This window comes from Hyperoodon ampullatus (genome assembly GCF_949752795.1).
Source record: "Hyperoodon ampullatus genome assembly, chromosome: 19".
Lineage (NCBI taxonomy): Eukaryota > Metazoa > Chordata > Mammalia > Artiodactyla > Ziphiidae > Hyperoodon > Hyperoodon ampullatus.
The window spans coordinates 19,049,676-19,065,960 of record NC_136932.1 but is presented as its reverse complement, the minus strand read 5'-3'; the positions used below and the strand labels follow the sequence as shown (position 1 = coordinate 19,065,960).

The 16,285-nt window shown below is 42.5% G+C and overlaps 1 protein-coding gene across 1 annotated transcript in view; it reads right to left on the bottom strand.

The window, feature by feature from the left end:
• GRB2 (growth factor receptor bound protein 2) overlaps positions 1–7,473 on the bottom strand; it is a 62,422-nt gene extending 54,949 nt beyond the window's left edge. The window contains exon 1 of the mRNA XM_079725830.1: positions 7,275–7,473. Coding sequence (XP_079581956.1) covers positions 7,275–7,352 — 78 coding nt within the window. The 5' untranslated portion in view covers positions 7,353–7,473. The remainder of the gene's footprint in view (positions 1–7,274) is intronic.
• Positions 7,474–16,285: the final 8,812 nt, after the last annotated feature.

The following is a 16,285-nucleotide window of genomic DNA, read 5'->3' as shown; positions in this document are numbered from 1 at the left end:
ATACAAGTAAAATACTTAGCTTAGTGCACAGACATATACTAAGAACTCAATAAATTAAATACATTTTCACTTTTTAAAAGAGGATCCATAAACACTTGTCTGAGCAACGCAAATACTGTATTGATATAGTTTTACATCAACATTAAAATCTTCACAGTACCCCGCTTTACAGGCACCATAATCTGTTTATGTAGCCTCCCACTGATGGGTTACTTAAGGTTTTTTTTTCTAATATGGTAATTCCATGGATTCGAAGATGCCTATTTTTACACCTTTTAATATCTTGGAAATGATATTTCATAATTTAATTGCAGAAATTTCTAGGTGGCACACAGATTCACTGAAATAAACACCCCTATGTCTACATTTTAAAAAACTTGTTTGTTAATTTTCTTAGATTGAATTCTTGAAAGTGGAACTGCTGGGTCATTTTATGGTCTAATACGTATCACCAAGCCATGTTCAAAAAGACCAACTGTATTCGTACAAACCTCCACTGGCAGGGGGTGACAGTACCCATTTCCCCACACCCTGGCCAAAAGAGGGTGGGGTCAGTCTTTATCATCTTTGCTAATCCGAAAGGCAAAATGACCTTTTTTTCCCCCCTTCATTTCTTTTATTATTAACCTCAGCTTACTTAGATAGGATATCCAATACGTCACTATGTAGAAGCAGTGCCATAAGACAGCTGTCCATGCCTGGCAGGTGAGTAACTCAGGACTGCAGATAAGCTTATATTTCTGGTTTACTCATACCTGAGAGTTAACAGGGGAATTAATGTACTGTAGGGGGGAACACTGCAGCCAGGCCTAAGATCAAATCCCAGCTTTGCCTCTTACTAGATGTGTGAACCTGAGCCTGTTACTTAACTTCTGAACCCATAAGATGGGGCTAATAATGCCAACCTTCTGATGTCCAAAATTAGAAATCATGTATAACTTTGTGGCATATATTAAATGCTTCATAAATAGTAGCTATTCAATGATGACTTAACTATAATGGCTCACAGAGGTGAAAACTGAAGACCCCAAAGGAACGGTGCATTTCCTTAGACATTTCTTTCTCCAAACAGGGATGAATGGTCTTCAGCCAGCAACCCCCTCCACCCTGCAAAAGGAGTCTTGTACAGGAACTGAAAGTTCATTCTTAGCACCTATTTGGAAACAGTCCATTCAGATGACGGGGGGGAAATGAATATGATGAAAGGCAAACAAATTATGTTGTAAGAGAACTCAAACTGTCCTCATTCTTCAAGATTAAATGCAATATTCTGAGTTCAGTTAACAAGATTGATAACAATTCTTATCAATAGGCAAAGAAATACTTCAAAAAGTATACCGATACCAGTACTTCGAAATAGTGAAGAAAAAAACCCACCCCAACCTCTTATTTTTTAGGTTTGATAATTCAAACACCTGAAATGAGACTCATGTACTGAAATTCAGGACTTAGAGCTGTTGTGAAAACTGTAACCAATCACACTCTAGTTCACATTCCTGGCTCTCAGGAGCATACTCAATGGATGTTCTTTTCTCAGTTACACAGGAGACTTATTCAAATATCCCCAGCTGACAGGCAGAAATCCCGTTATTTTTTCTTTTCCTCAAAGTACCCCCTGTCCTTCATTCCTAGTCTCCTATACCTGTACAGGCACTTATCTCACAACCTGATGACTGGAACCTGCCAGGCTGGGACTCCAGGCTTCCCTCCTTGCAATCCACTATACACACAGGACACTTCCACTATACACACAGGACACTTTCGTCATCAGCTAATAACCTTCAGAGGCTTAAGGACAAGATCAAACTCTTATTGGGTTTTTCTTATCTGGCTCCAGTTCTACCTTATTTTTCACTCTGTCACAGCCTATAACCTTATTCTAGCATTCCTGTCTCAAACACAACAAGCACAGCCCCCGCCCCTCCCTTCTCCTCACCTAGCCCTGTCCTGGTCTTCACAAGGTCCAGTCCAAGTCATGCCTCTTCCACACAGCTTTCTCGGACCTCGGCTCTCACCAATCTCTTCCCTTCAAAATTACACTGGCAGTTACAGTGTGTAACAAAACTTCAGCATTCTGTTAAATACCAGTTCAGCACTAAGTACTAATAGCTGTGATCTTGGATAGATCATTAACCTCCATGGGCCACCATTTCCGCACCTGTAAAATAAGGAAGTCTTTTCCTGTTCTAAAGATCCTCCAGGGCTTCCCTGGTGGCGCAGTGGTTAAGAATCCGCCTGCCACTGCAGGGGACAAGGGTTCAAGCCCTGGTCCGGGAAGATCCCACACGCCGCAGAGCAACTAAGCCCATGTGGCACAACTACTGAGCCTGTGCTCTAGAGCCCGCAAGCCACAACTACTGAGCCCATGTGCCACGATTACTGAAGCCCGCGCGCCTAGAGCCTGTGCTCTGCAACAGGAGAAGCCACCGCAATGAGAAACCTGCGAAGTGCAACGAAGAGTAGCCCCCGCTTGCCGCAACTAGAGAAAGTCCATGTGCAGCAACAAAGACACAATGCAGCCAAAAATAAATAAATAAATAAAATAAATTTATTTTAAAAAATAAAGATCCTCTAATTTTACACACCGTCACACACTGTTTCACATACTAACCTCACTTCTCTTATTTGATTTTAGAGTTCCTGAAGGGAGAAAGTACGTCTTCTATTTCTCCCCCAACTCTCAAGGCAACTTACCCCAGGATGTGGCTCAAGGAGACGCTCTGTAAATGTAACAGTAAAATAGTGTCATCAGCACTGAACCCAAGACCTAGTTCTAAAGCGGTTTAGGAAACTGGTAAAGGAAGTTTGTGCCAGACAGAGAAGATATTGAGATAATCTACTGTTGGTTCTCTTCTAGAGTCTAAGGTCTGTCTTGATAGAAAATAACAACCCAGCTACAGAATGCAATGAGCACAGGTTTGAGAGCTCAAAACAGTCTCTTCATTCCTATGCAGCACTGTCTGAAGTATCAATACATGTACAGAAGCCCCTAGATGGCAGACGCAACTTTTAGGCAAGCTCAGGCGTTTTGTGTGCCTAGGGCAGAGTATTCAGGGGCCTCATTTTCAGTGGAGAAGCCCTGGGGCTATCTCAAGGCTGCCCTACAATGGTGGGGAAATTTAGGTTCATTTCACCCACGTAAGGCCTGAAACTGCAAAAGAAGAGCAATTTCTTCCATACCTAGCCCCAGTGCCCTCCCCGCCCCTCCCCAAGAAAAACACAAGCTTTTATAAAAAGGGAAATTAACAAAGGCAGATATATCCAAGCATTAAGTTCTATTTACGGCTTCCAGTAAGATGTTTTTAATTTGCTCTCTCTTCTCAGGGCAGCACAAGTCAACATGTGGACAGAGAGTAAGGAAGTGGTCTGCTGGGGGACACGAGTCAACATGCAGCAAAAGTTAACCAGGAACTCCAAGACAGTGAGAGGGTGTAATCCTTCTGAACCTGGCCATAGGCAGAGGGCTGAGCCCCTTTCTATTTCATTATCTTCAAGTAAAAGGTACTCAGTACCCACATGCACATGTCCGTTTTATCAACAGAGGGTAAATATATCCATATTTCAATCGAGGGAAACTGGTCAATGCTTTCCAGGTACTTCAAAACATGATTTGGCTCACAACTAACATCCTAAAGAGTGAGCAAATCAAATCAGAGCCACTCAAATGAAGCCAGTTACTCCCTGAATAATCAAAGAGGAAAACACTGCCCTTTTTTTTTTTTTAAACTAATAGTGCTTAAGACAAAGCAATGTCCCTCCTCTTCACTCAGCTGTTTCACAGAATTATGAGACAAAGGGCAACTACTGTATCGTCACTCATTTTTTGGAGTAAAGCCACAAGATTACTAACAAACAGCTAACGGCCACCATTCAAAAGCAATAATGGCATTATGACTTCATATGCCAGTTATCTGCCAAACTGGAAAGAACTAAATATATGTAGGCTTCTCTCTCCCCAAAGAAAATCTGAAAGTAAATGTGAGCACTCTGATTCACTTTCTCTCCCATCATAAAAATTTCTGGGGGAATATTAAACAGTATCATCCTAACTGCAGGATGGGAAAGAAGGATATTACACTTGTTCAAGAAGTTTACCAATTTAAGGTGGAGAACTTATAAAATGTTCATGGTCCAAGACTAAATTTAGTGGCAGTAAACAGGGAAAGTTCTTGTCTAAAAATTCTTTAAAACAGACCTCAAAGTTCACAGTTTTGTTTTGACTTGTTGCTTTAGTGCTAAATGTGCAACTGGATAGACTAAGAGAAAAAATATGAACTTCCAGGCTCAAGTTTCAAGTTTCTAGGGTAAACTTAATGGAGAAATCTAATTTGTATTTCAGTAAACAAACAAACCAAAAAAAACCCCAAGCTTGGCCCCAAAGCATTTTCGTACAAGTGACAAATGTGGTTACTTGAGTAGCCAATCTTTTTTTTCCCCCCTTTATCTGAGTAGCCAATCTTATTATGATATCAGGAGCAGGTTATCTGCTGAAAATAGTAATCACCTAAGAAAACATCAAATTATCTCCTCAGTACATCAATGATACAGAGTAATTTAGTAGTCTAAGTTATGATTGCTGATTTCTAGCTAAAGAAATAGAAACAGATGATGTATTTCTCTCTAAAACCTATAGCTGGTTCTGTCTGCTTTCTGATGATTAATTTAGTGCTGACTTTGAGAATACCGTCAAAAAGCTCACACACCTCAGAATGGGAGAAAATATTTGCAAATGAAGCAACTGACAAAGGATTTATCTCCAAAATTTACAAGCAGCTCATGCAGCTCAATATCAAAAAAACAAACAACCCAATCCAAAAATGGGCAGAAGACCTAAATAGACATTTCTCCAAAGGAGATAGATTGCCAACAAACACATGAAAGAATGCTCAACATCATTAATCATTAGAGAAAATGCAAATCAAAACTACAATGAGATATCATCTTACACCAGTCAGAATGGCCATCATCAAAAAATCTAGAAACAGGGCTTCCCTGGTGGTGCAATGGTTGCGAGTCCACCTGCCGATGCAGAGAACACGGGTTCATGCCCTGGTCCGGGAAGATCCCACATGCCGGGGAGCGGCTGGGCCCGTCAGTCATGGCCGCTGAGCCTGCACGTCTGGAGCCTGTGCTCCACAACGGGAGAGGCCACAACAGTGAGAGGCCCGCGTACCGCTAAAAAAAAAAAAAAAAAAAAAAAAAAAAAAAAAAAAAAAAAAAAAAATCTAGAAACAATAAATGCTGGAGAGAGTGTGGAGAAAAGGGAACACTCTTGCACTGCTGGTGGGAATGTAAATTGACACAGCCACTATGGAGAACAGTATGGAGGTTCCTTAAAAAACTAAAAATAGAACTAACATATGACCCAGCAATCCCACTACTGGGCATATACCCTGAGAAAACCATAATTCAAAAAGAGTCATGTACCAAAATGTTCATTGCAGCTCTATTTACAATAGCCAGGACATGGAAGCAACCTAGGTGTCCATCAACAGATGAATGGATAAACAAGATGTGGCACATATATACAATGGAATATTACTCAGCCATAAAAAGAAACAAAATTGAGTTATTTGTAGTGAGGTGGATGGACCTAGATACTGTCATACAGAGTGAAGTAAGTCAGAAAGAGAAAAACAAATACCGTATGCTAACACATATATATGGAATCTAAGGGGAAAAAAAAGGTCATGAAGAACCTAGGGGCAAGATGGGAATAAAGACACAGACCTACTAGAGAATGGACTTGAGGATATGGGGAGGGGGAAGGGTAAGCTGGGATAAAGTGAGAGAGTGGCATGGATATATATACACTACCAAATGTAAAATAGATAGCTAGTAGGAAGCAGCCGCATAGCACAGGGAGATCAGCTCTGTGCTTTGTGACCACCTAGAGGGGTGGGATAGGGAGGGTGGAAGGGAGGGAGACGCAAGAGGGAAGAGATATGGGAACATATGTATATGTATAACTGATTCACTTTGTTATAAAGCAGAAACTAACGCACCATTGTAAAGCAATTATACTCCAATAAAGATGTAAAAAAATTAAAAAAAAGCTCACCCAGTTTCCTTCTCCTTAAAGGGCTCTTTATCACCTTCTATGAAGTGCAACCTACATTCCTAACATTACAAAAACTACTGTGCAGGTAACTTCAGAGCAGAACTCTACACCTTGGGCAGTGAACAAAATAATAACTCTCCAGAGGTCTGCAAAACTTAAAAACAAAAGTCACTAGTCCTTTTATAAAGAATCATATTTCTGTATTTCCACTTTCTTCTTCTTTATAAAATCCTAATAATTTCATTCAAGAGTAGTAAACAAATGGATGGCAAATTCCAACAATCAGGTTTAGAGGAAAAAAGTCAAAATTTGAGACACAGTGAAGACTCAAACATTAAATTTCAGGTTTTTCTCAGAGTTGATACACTATTTGATAACACCCACCCATGTAAAAATAAATTACATATCCAAAAGAGCAAGCTGCTCCAGTCAATTGGGTAAACAACATAATTAACATGTGCCAGGTGGAAGGCGAACCTCATGTAAATAGTGGGGCTCAAAATGAGCTGCAAACTGTAAGGAAGCTTATTTTTAAACTGTCAGCAGGTTTCTTTGGTGCAGTCAGAGTTTAATATGGGGTAACTGCTCCTTAAGTATAAGAAAATCAAAATCTGACTGGTACAACAGCAAGTTGAACCTTGTTATTTAGAACTCCATTAGTTGTTTCACAAAGAATAAGAATACACTGAGGTTCTGTAACGAGTTTTGGCATGTACTTCTAACCACCTCTCTAAACTAGGGGAAATTAATTTCTAACCTACTAGGATCACATTCCAGAAGCAAAAATCTTTTGACTATGTAAGATAAGACTGAGTGCTTTTTACAAAAATACTTCAAATTTGGGTCTTTTAAAAAAATCCTCTCATTTTTTTTTATAAAACTCTAGTAGATTAGGTAACCCAATCTACTCATACGCTTCCTTACTATAATCATATTGCTCTGACTTTACTTGAATTACCAATATCAACAAGCACAGAAATGCTCAAGGCATTCACACAAAGGCAGTTAAAGACCACACATCACACCAACCCTCTGAAGTCATGTTTGATATTCTACTCAGCATCTAGCTCTCCAAATCACACAGGATGGTAAATGTTAAAAGTGGGCAATGAAAAAAGAACAAGCACAGCTTCTTTGTGTGTTATCAGGGCACAAGAAGGCAGGTGAGTACAAGGAGAAGCCATCTGAGCGTTTGCTGGGCATCAACACTTACCTTGAGGATGTCCCCCCTTTTGAAGCTCAGCTCGTCGTCTGCGGTGGCTTTGAAGTCATATTTGGCGATGGCTTCCATTCTGAGTGGGTCTCAGGGCTCAGCAGCCTGAAGCAGGGGGGAAGGGAGTCTTCCCTGCTGAAGCAACCCAGTGCTCTGGGCTCAGCCTCGCCTCTCAGCTGGGACTCACTCCTGCACACCGGGACACACAATGCCACCCTGAATCAGAAGAGCAATGATTAAGAGAAGTGGCCGGATCGAAGGCAGCCCCGCCCTGCCAGTCGGCCTGCCGTCCCAGCCCCCACGCCCCCTGGCTCGGCCTGGCTCAGCCCTCCTCTCTCCCTTCCAGGCAGGAGCCCTGAGCTCCTCCTTCCTCTTTCCAGTCTCGGCCCCCAGGCAACTGACAGGCCTGCCGGCCAATGGCAGCAGCTGTTCGAGCTATTCCAGAACACACTTCCTCTTCCCTCCCGCTGGGTGTGCTCGGTGTGCAGGAACCGGCTGGAGTCCGAACGGTCTCCGCCTTTCCTCCCTTGCCCCTCACGCTCTTCTCCAGGCACAAAATGCAATCCATGTAAAGAAAGGCCTCGCCCTCGGGATGGCACCCTAGTTTCTCAGATAGGCCTCTCTCCCTCCTTTCTCCCTGCCAACCTTTCTGGTGTTTTGAAGATGTTGGGTCCCCTATCCACAGTCAAAAGCCAGCAATGTGGGCTTTGGTCCTGAGCTGCTTTAACTGTCCTCAGAAACTATACCTTGGTCTGCCCCTAGGAAAGTGGAAGAAACTGACCCTAGGAACTACGCTCTTATTCAGTTTGCTACTCTCAGCATAGGCAACTCTCCCTCTCCACTTGCCAACTGTGATCGGCAAGCTCAGGTGACCAGAGAAAGGAAATCCAGCTCAGAGCCTTTGGTGGGTGGAGACCTGCTTGTGCAGAAGGCTCCCTATCCCTTGAAGACCCCCAAGACTTCGGGGGCCCCCAAAGCCCTTGAAAATAGACATCCAAGGTTCAGCATTCCAAAAGCAGCCTCTGCATTATTCCTAACTAGCCTACGGAGCAAGGTTGGAGTCCTAATCCACACTTGAAAGCAATCCCTTTTTCAGAATCTTAGCTACCGCCCAAAAGCCAAACAGAAGCCTCTCACAGTTACCCCTGAGAACAGGTGCTTTTCTCGGAGCCAGGGGAGTACTAGACTGACCCAAACTGCATTTCGCAGGCAAAGATTCTGTAATAACCCTTAGGTAGTATACGAGGTGATGGTGAACCTGGGCAGTACAATCACTGCGGAAGTGAAGAGTCTCGAGCCCTCAATACGGGACACAATGTAGACTTTCGCGTAACTGAAGGAAAACGAAGCCCCATTCTTCTTTTGTCAGTCACTGTTTTCATACAGGCTAAATAAAAGCAGAAAACAACACTGACACTGGCAGAACGGGGACAGATTATTTATAGTGACACCCTTTGGTGGATAATTACCACCTAGCAGAGACCTCATTTGAGGGGCATGAGTGATTATTATTCTTTTGTTCTAAAGTTAACAACTGGGGCATTAATCAAGCATAGCTACAAAAGGACTAAGGAGTAAACCAGCTGGGAATACTAAGGTTAGAGGGAAATGAGTATTACCAAGGAGGAAAGAATCACCCGGTAATAAAAAGTCCTTCAGCCGAATTCTGAAGGCCAAACATTCCACTGCAGGTAAACCAATAAACTAAACCAACGTTTATTCATTCTATCAGGCCATACCTAGGATATCCTGTGTTGTGCTGGCTCTAAAACAGGAAAGCAAAAAGAGTCCCAGCAAATTAAAAAAAAAAAAATTAGTCTCAGTATTTTCGTGTGTCCTTAATCACCCTTTACTTATACTCACCATAGTAACTTATCAAATGAATCCATATACATAATTTTAAAAGTCAGAGCATTAAAAGGCTTATGAAAAAGAGCAGTTCCCTACCCCAACACTCAGAAGCAATCACCCTCAATTTTGTTTTTAGCTTTCTCTTTATGTTTACTCACCATATTTCTAAATAACACCCTTCTACTGCTGTTTCTTAATTTATTCCAGTCATCACCTATCACCTGAAAGATGAGGACTTAGCTGTTCCGCCCCTGCCAATTCTGCCTTGCCCCATCCCAGTAATGCCACATATTCCGGTTTAAGCAGTAGTTATTACATTACGAAACATTGTTCACTGGTGATTTAAATAATGTATGACAACCAACCTTCCTTTCTAGTACAACCCTTCAATTTTTCCCAGAATTAATAACTGTTTCTCCCTTTTTGCCTACTTTCCAGTGTGTACCTATTTAAAACTTTTTACAGCTGCTCCAAAATCTCCGCTACATGCCTATCAATATTTTCCATACCCTGACCTGACCATTTATTTTCACTGGTCTTCAGGTCTGATTTTTGGGACTATGTATCAATGATGGGAAGTTGAAGAATAATTGCGCAGATCCAAAAAACTTTAAAAGTTTCATTTTTGAAAAACAGAAATCAGACAGAAACCTAAAGCACTGTCACTGTCAAGGTACTATGCAGTAACAGGGCATAAACTTCTATGTCATTCATGATTCCAGACAGCTGCAGTGTAACTGAACAGCCAGACCATAAAAACCAAGAGTTTTCAACATTTGCTCTCCTGCTGTTACTCAACTTATCTACCACAGGTTTCCTAGAGAAAACTTAAACAGACAACACTCTTGAAAATCCTGTTTCAAGTAACAATTGCTTTGTAAGATACAGTTTAATAGGAATGAAAACCAACCAATCAATACTTTTGCGGTGGTGCCAAGTAAAAATTAGCGTTTCACAGAGAAAACTAGAGGAGGCCAGGTTATTAGGCTATCCACCGAAATACATGCAGCCTCAAGAAATTCAAAAGGGTGTGTTTCATTAAAGACAAAAAAATTCTACATACTCTGCATTAATTACTTAAAAAGGAAGAAAGAAATCTGAAAGTGGACACAATGTATAATGTTTTTAACAGAGTATATGTTGCTGTAAATTTCTCAAGAAAATGGGCTGGGAGTACATTTAATCCTGAAGCCTGATGACAGAGTATGTCTGAACTGTTACCAGCACACACCCTGCAGCCCATCACAAGCAGAGAATTTTAACAAGGCAAGTGCAGCTTGAACTGTTCATTTAAAGCAATACACAGTATCATAAACTGCAGTCTCCTAAAGGTATTTGTAGGATTTTATTTTCTGTCTTCCATTCAACTCTCTTCTTCCCAAAATTCACAGAAAATAAAATGTGCAACACTTTACTGGGCCAGTATAGTTTAGTGTTAAGCCTGCATGGTTTGTAAAGGCAGGCTGACCCCAAGTTCAAGTAATGACCTTGATGCTTACCAGCTATCATTTTGGGCAAGGCTTTTAAACAAGCCTCAGTCTTCTCATCTGTAAAATAGGTATAATATCACCAACTTTGTAAGATTCACTGAGCATTGAATTAGGTAATATAGATAACAGACATATATGAAGCGCTTTAGACAGAGCCTGACATTAAGTCACTCAAATTAAGTTAAAACGTGACTCTACTTATAACATATTAGATGTTTGTCTTCATTATTAAAAATGGCAAATTAAGGCTTACACTGCCATGGCCCAGGTTCAATCCCTGGCTGGGGAACTGAAATCCCCCAAGCAGCATGGCACAGCCAAAAAAACCGAAACAAACAAAAACACGGCAAATTAAAACAATGAGATTTCTTTCACCTACTAATTGTCAAATTTTTAAAAGATTTATAACATCCAGTCTCTGCGATACTATGGATAAAGAGATTCTCAGACTCTTTATCCAATGTTGAATTAACATTTTGAACAGCTACTATATGCCTAACAATATGCTTAGTACTGGATTATAAAAATAAAATCACCACAGAGCTCACACTCTATCAGGGAATTAATTAGTTCAATCTTTTTGGAGAGTAATTTTACAGCATCTATTGACAAATTTAAAATACATACCCTTGGGCTTCCCTGGTGGCGCAGTGGTTGAGAGTGTGCCTGCCGATGCAGGGGACGCGGGTTCGTGCCCCGGTCCGGAAAGATCCCACATGCCGCGGAGCGGCTGGGCCCGTGAGCCATGGCCGCTGAGCCTGCGCGTCCGGAGCCTGTGCTCCGCAACGGGAGAGGCCACAACAGTGAGAGGCCCGCGTACCGCAAAAAAAAATAAAAATAATAAAATAATAAAAAAGAATAATAAAAAATTTTTTTAAATGCATACCCTTGGACAAGCAATGCCACGTCCCAAATTTATCTCACTAAAATAGTGACACAAATACCATGTGCAAAATACATGTATCCCTGATCAATATCCATGAGCATAACAAGAAATAGCTTTCTATGTAAGTACCAAGATACATTATTACCAAGTTTTTTTAAAAACTGCAGAAAAATTAGTTTATCATACTTTCATAAAATAATATATCAGTGTGTGCTAAAAAAAAAAAAATTCAAAAGGTTAATAATGATTACCTCTGGAAGCGAGTTCACAGAATATTTTTACTTTCTGTACCATACACCTCAATTGTATTTTCACTGTCTTTACTATAAGCATGTATTGCTTTTGTAAGTCAAAAAAACCAAAAACTAAAATCTTACTGATGCTCTGGAGTTAGACCTGGATTCAACTGTCACTGTACCACTTACTAACTAGGTGGGCAACACTGGAGAAGTAACTTACATTCTCTAATCCCTAGTGTCCCTCAGCTAGAAAATGGGGAAAATAATAGCATCTACAGCTTATAAGGTCATTTTGCTAATTAAAAGAGACAGCACCTGTAAATGCTGAGTCCCTGGCATAAAGTGCTAAGAGGTATTAAAGCAGCATCACCAGTACCTCTTCAAATATCGGTCCACGTGTTCTCAGTAAATCTAGAACTTCCATTTACATACAGACTCAGAGGAATGCTCTGGTAGGCAAATTAACGGTCTATTAAGTATAAACTAAAATTAAATACCTCCAAATCAAGTCCTAACAATGCTCAAATATTCACACATATAAAACTAATCACATCTATAGTCACTTATTCTACTGGTCTTTTAGACATTTACTGTGTATATACAGAAAGTGTACCTTTGAGTAATTTAAAGCCACATTTCAGTCTCATTAATTTACGGGTGCATCCTGTAACAACAGTTTTGGTTCTTGGATCAGCTACATCAAACTCACCCCATTCAGGGACTGATTCACTGTGAGGTGCCTTCTGGAGTTCGGCAAGGTAGTGGCCTTAGCCCGGAACCTAATTTTAAGTAAGATTCACAGGTAATTCTTATGCATGCTAAATTTAAAAAATCACTGCTGTGCTGTAAGGATGCCTTGACTAGATTTTAAACTTTGCATCTCAGACAATGCACTACAATGTCTTTGCATAAAATGACAATAATACATATTCATTTAGCATAATTGGGAAAAACCCAACTTTGACAAATAAAATGAAAGGCTCTCAATGGCCTTTCAGGAGTGCTGGAAAGTTCTTCTGAATTAAGCAAGTAACTATCAATATTAGTTTCTCTCAGGAGACCATGGTGGGTCTCTACTCTGTATTACTTCATTTCTCCAAAATCTATTACTCTTCTGTTCTAAGTAACAATTAGAATTGTTGCGGCATAACGTGCAACATAACAGGAATTATTGAGAAAAATCTCTAAGTACCACCAACTTAGTATTTAAAACCTAATAGTAGTACCTCAAATCTGAATACACTGGCTGAGGAAGGAAACTGCCTCAAACATTTAAATGCTTTCAGTATCAAAGAAGGCTGATTACAAGAATTAACTTTTAATTTTGGGATTCAGAAAATTTTGAACAAAGGAAGGAGCAAGAGAACAAATTTCTTTCTTTCTGTCAAAAAAAAACAAAAACAAAAGCCAAACCCAACAACAATAACAAAGAAGGCTGATTATAACAGATGCAGGAAAAGACACCTTATCTTAGAAGGCTGGTAAAGAATAAATTAGTACTATTACAACGGACAAGCTTTAATTAATTCATCAATGGTCTAAATAAATTCTATTCCCTTAAATGTTTCAAGCTATCTTAATTCTATTGTAATATAGGACTATGGTTGGTTTTCGTTTTTAACATTCACCACCCCCACTAAAAGCCAAAAAGAAGTCACACAAGCCCCAAAATGACCCAATCTCCCTTACTAACATAAAAGAGACATAAGAAGAAAAGCATGAGCAGGCACAAAAACATGATCTAAAAGTGAAAAAAAAACCAATTAAAACGCAAAAACACAAGCTGCACCTGTGACCGAGTGGCAGTATTGATTACTTACAGCTGAATTCAATCCTTTGAGCCTCCCAGTTCCCTGGGGGAGAACGTTAAGTCTCGCATGGCTCTCTAGCAACCCTTCTGGCAGACTGAAGGAACACAGTGGACGCTCAAAAATGAAGAATAAAGCAGGAAAGAGGGCATCTTCCCGGGAGAGAAACGGGATCTTTATATGAGGGAGAAAACGAATTGTGCTAAAGAGCCGAAAACTTGAAAAATTATGCCAGAGAGGGGACAAAAAGGAGGAAGGGGAAGTAGATCAGAAGAAAAGGGGGGGGGGGGAGGGGGCAAGTGACTTGCATTATACGAGTAAACATTTAGTGTCCGCAGTGGAATGGAGAAATAGAGAGGGAAGGCAACTGGAGAGCACGAACTGAAAGAGGCACTAGAAAGCCAAAAAAACTAATGCTAATTTCTCTCGTGTCTTTCCCACTTTTTTCTGATAATCCACAGTACCAAAAGTCAGACCGCGAGGCACTTGGCTCCTCTGCAAATTATATTCTTACTGCATCTGAAGCCAGCCTAGTTTAACTCCCTAAATAAGCTGTAACTCATACGTAAATCATAGACACGGAGAGCGCTGCAAATGAAAAATACCAGTGATTCCCTCCCCTCTCTTACTGAAATCTTTCCTCGCAGCATTCCAATCAACTGCTGCTTATTTTTCTTGACAAATGTTTTTCAAAGAGTAGTCAAAAAAGAAAGAAAGAAAGAAAAAGCGCTACAGAAGCAAAGGCATCTTGACTGGCTCCAGTAGCAAACGTCCTCACTCACAGTATTAATAAGGTTGGTGGGTTTCCTCCCAAAATTCGGCCCCGAAACACCAGGAGACAGTGACGTGGTGACCGTACAGGTCGAAGGAGCATCAATCACCACATTTGCAGCCCTCTGCGAATCCCCCGCCTCCCGGACCAAGTCAGACTGACTCACAGAATGAGTACCCCGTGCTCTCGGGCTTCTCCTGGGCCCCTTCTGGGCAAACCCCCACGAAAATGGCACGAAATTTAATTAGAAGCCCCCCAGCCTCTTGCCCCGGGGTCCGGAGCTCTGTCCCAAGCCAAGGGTCAGGGGAGGAAAGGTCCCCAGGAAGGAAGCGCCCCAGAAGGGGAAACATGGAGCCCAGGGATTCCGCTCCCCACCCCGTTCCTCACTGTCCCGACCTCCAGGGCCGGCAGCCCTCGGTACGCAGGCCCGGGCCCCCCGGGCCGACTCCCGCTGCGGAGAGGGGAGGAAGGGGCACGGGAGCAGCGCCGCCGCCGCCGGCCGTACTCACCGTGGCGCAGCTGCTCCGCTCCGCGCCCGGCCGGCCCCTCCGCAACGCTGCGAGCGGCCGCCGACCCCGCTGCTGCTCCCCGAGGGCAGCGACTGTTCTCGCCGCCGTCACCGCCACAGTCTCCGTCGCGGCCCCGGCCGTCGTCGTCCGGTCGCTGAAGCGGTACTGCCGCCTCGCTTCCGCTCCTCGTCGGGGTCCCGCGAGAACTTCCCGGCGCGGCCCCGCCCCGCCCGCCCCCGCGAGACTTCCCCCAGCGGAAAAGGCCCAGAGCGCAAGCGCTCCTCCTCGGCCAGGCCCCCGCAGGTAGACCAGCTACAGGCCAGGGCGCAGGCGCCGGGCCGCCCCGCAGCAGGTGGCACCGGCAGGGCTCCACCCCCGGGGTTGCTGTAACCCTCTCGGTGCCAGAGCGGGTAAATAGAGCTCACCCCTGAAGGAGTAACTCTTATCCACGTCCTTTCCCCTTCCACCAAACCAAGGCAATTTGGCTGGGGGGTTGGAGGGAGAATCTCCCTCCAGCGTGAAGCACTCCAAATAGAGGACCAGGTCTTGAAATATTTGAGAATCCGGTCCAAACAATCTCTGCAGTATTAGATGAATTAACACAGTCGCTCATAGATTGAATCAAGCGCCTAATACATGCTAAGCGTAGAAGGTACAATGACAAACAGAAATCCTGGCCCTCAAGGAATTCAGGGTCTAGATTCTACACTCTAGAAGAGTGGAAGAAAAGTAAACAAATTATACCCTAAGTCCTGTTAGAATTATTTGGAGAGTGCTGAGGAAGCTAAAAAGTTGGGGAGGGGGGCACTACTCTGCCCATCTCAGAAAAGCCTACCCAAAGAAGGTGATTGTGGTGACGTCTGAGCCGAGTCTTGGAGGATGTGTAGGAGTTCGCCAGAGAAGCAGGGGTAAGAGCATTCCAGGTGAAGGGAACGTCACGCACGTACGAAGGAACGGAGGTGTGAGAGTCGAGTTCTGTGCGATGCTAAGTAGTTCGATTCGTAACCGGGGAGTGGCAGAAGATGAGGCTTGTAGGAGTAACTCTTTATTTTTCAGTTCCAAAAGCTCTTTCCAGTTAAAGGAGAGAACAGAGCATCTAATGGTAAGGTGCTTCCTGGAAGTCAACAAAATAGTTAGAGGTGAGAATAACCAAACATCTGATTCTATAGAGAAAACAAGCCCATTGAAATAAGGAGAATGAATTGTTCTTTCACATCAGCTGCATGTAAGGCACTATGCAGGGTGATAGATGAACCCAACAAAGCCTCTGCTTTCAGCAATTTGTCATCTAGAGGAGAGTTGCCTAGTCTGCAAGGCAAAACAGTTGGCCCTAAGTGGACTGCAGAGGAGGGAGCCAGTTACTTGGTGCTCAGGTAATCAGGGAGAACTTGGTGTTTGAACTGCAACATGAAAGCAGAGAGGAAAGAGGGATGGAGTCAGCCAATATTTCAGATTG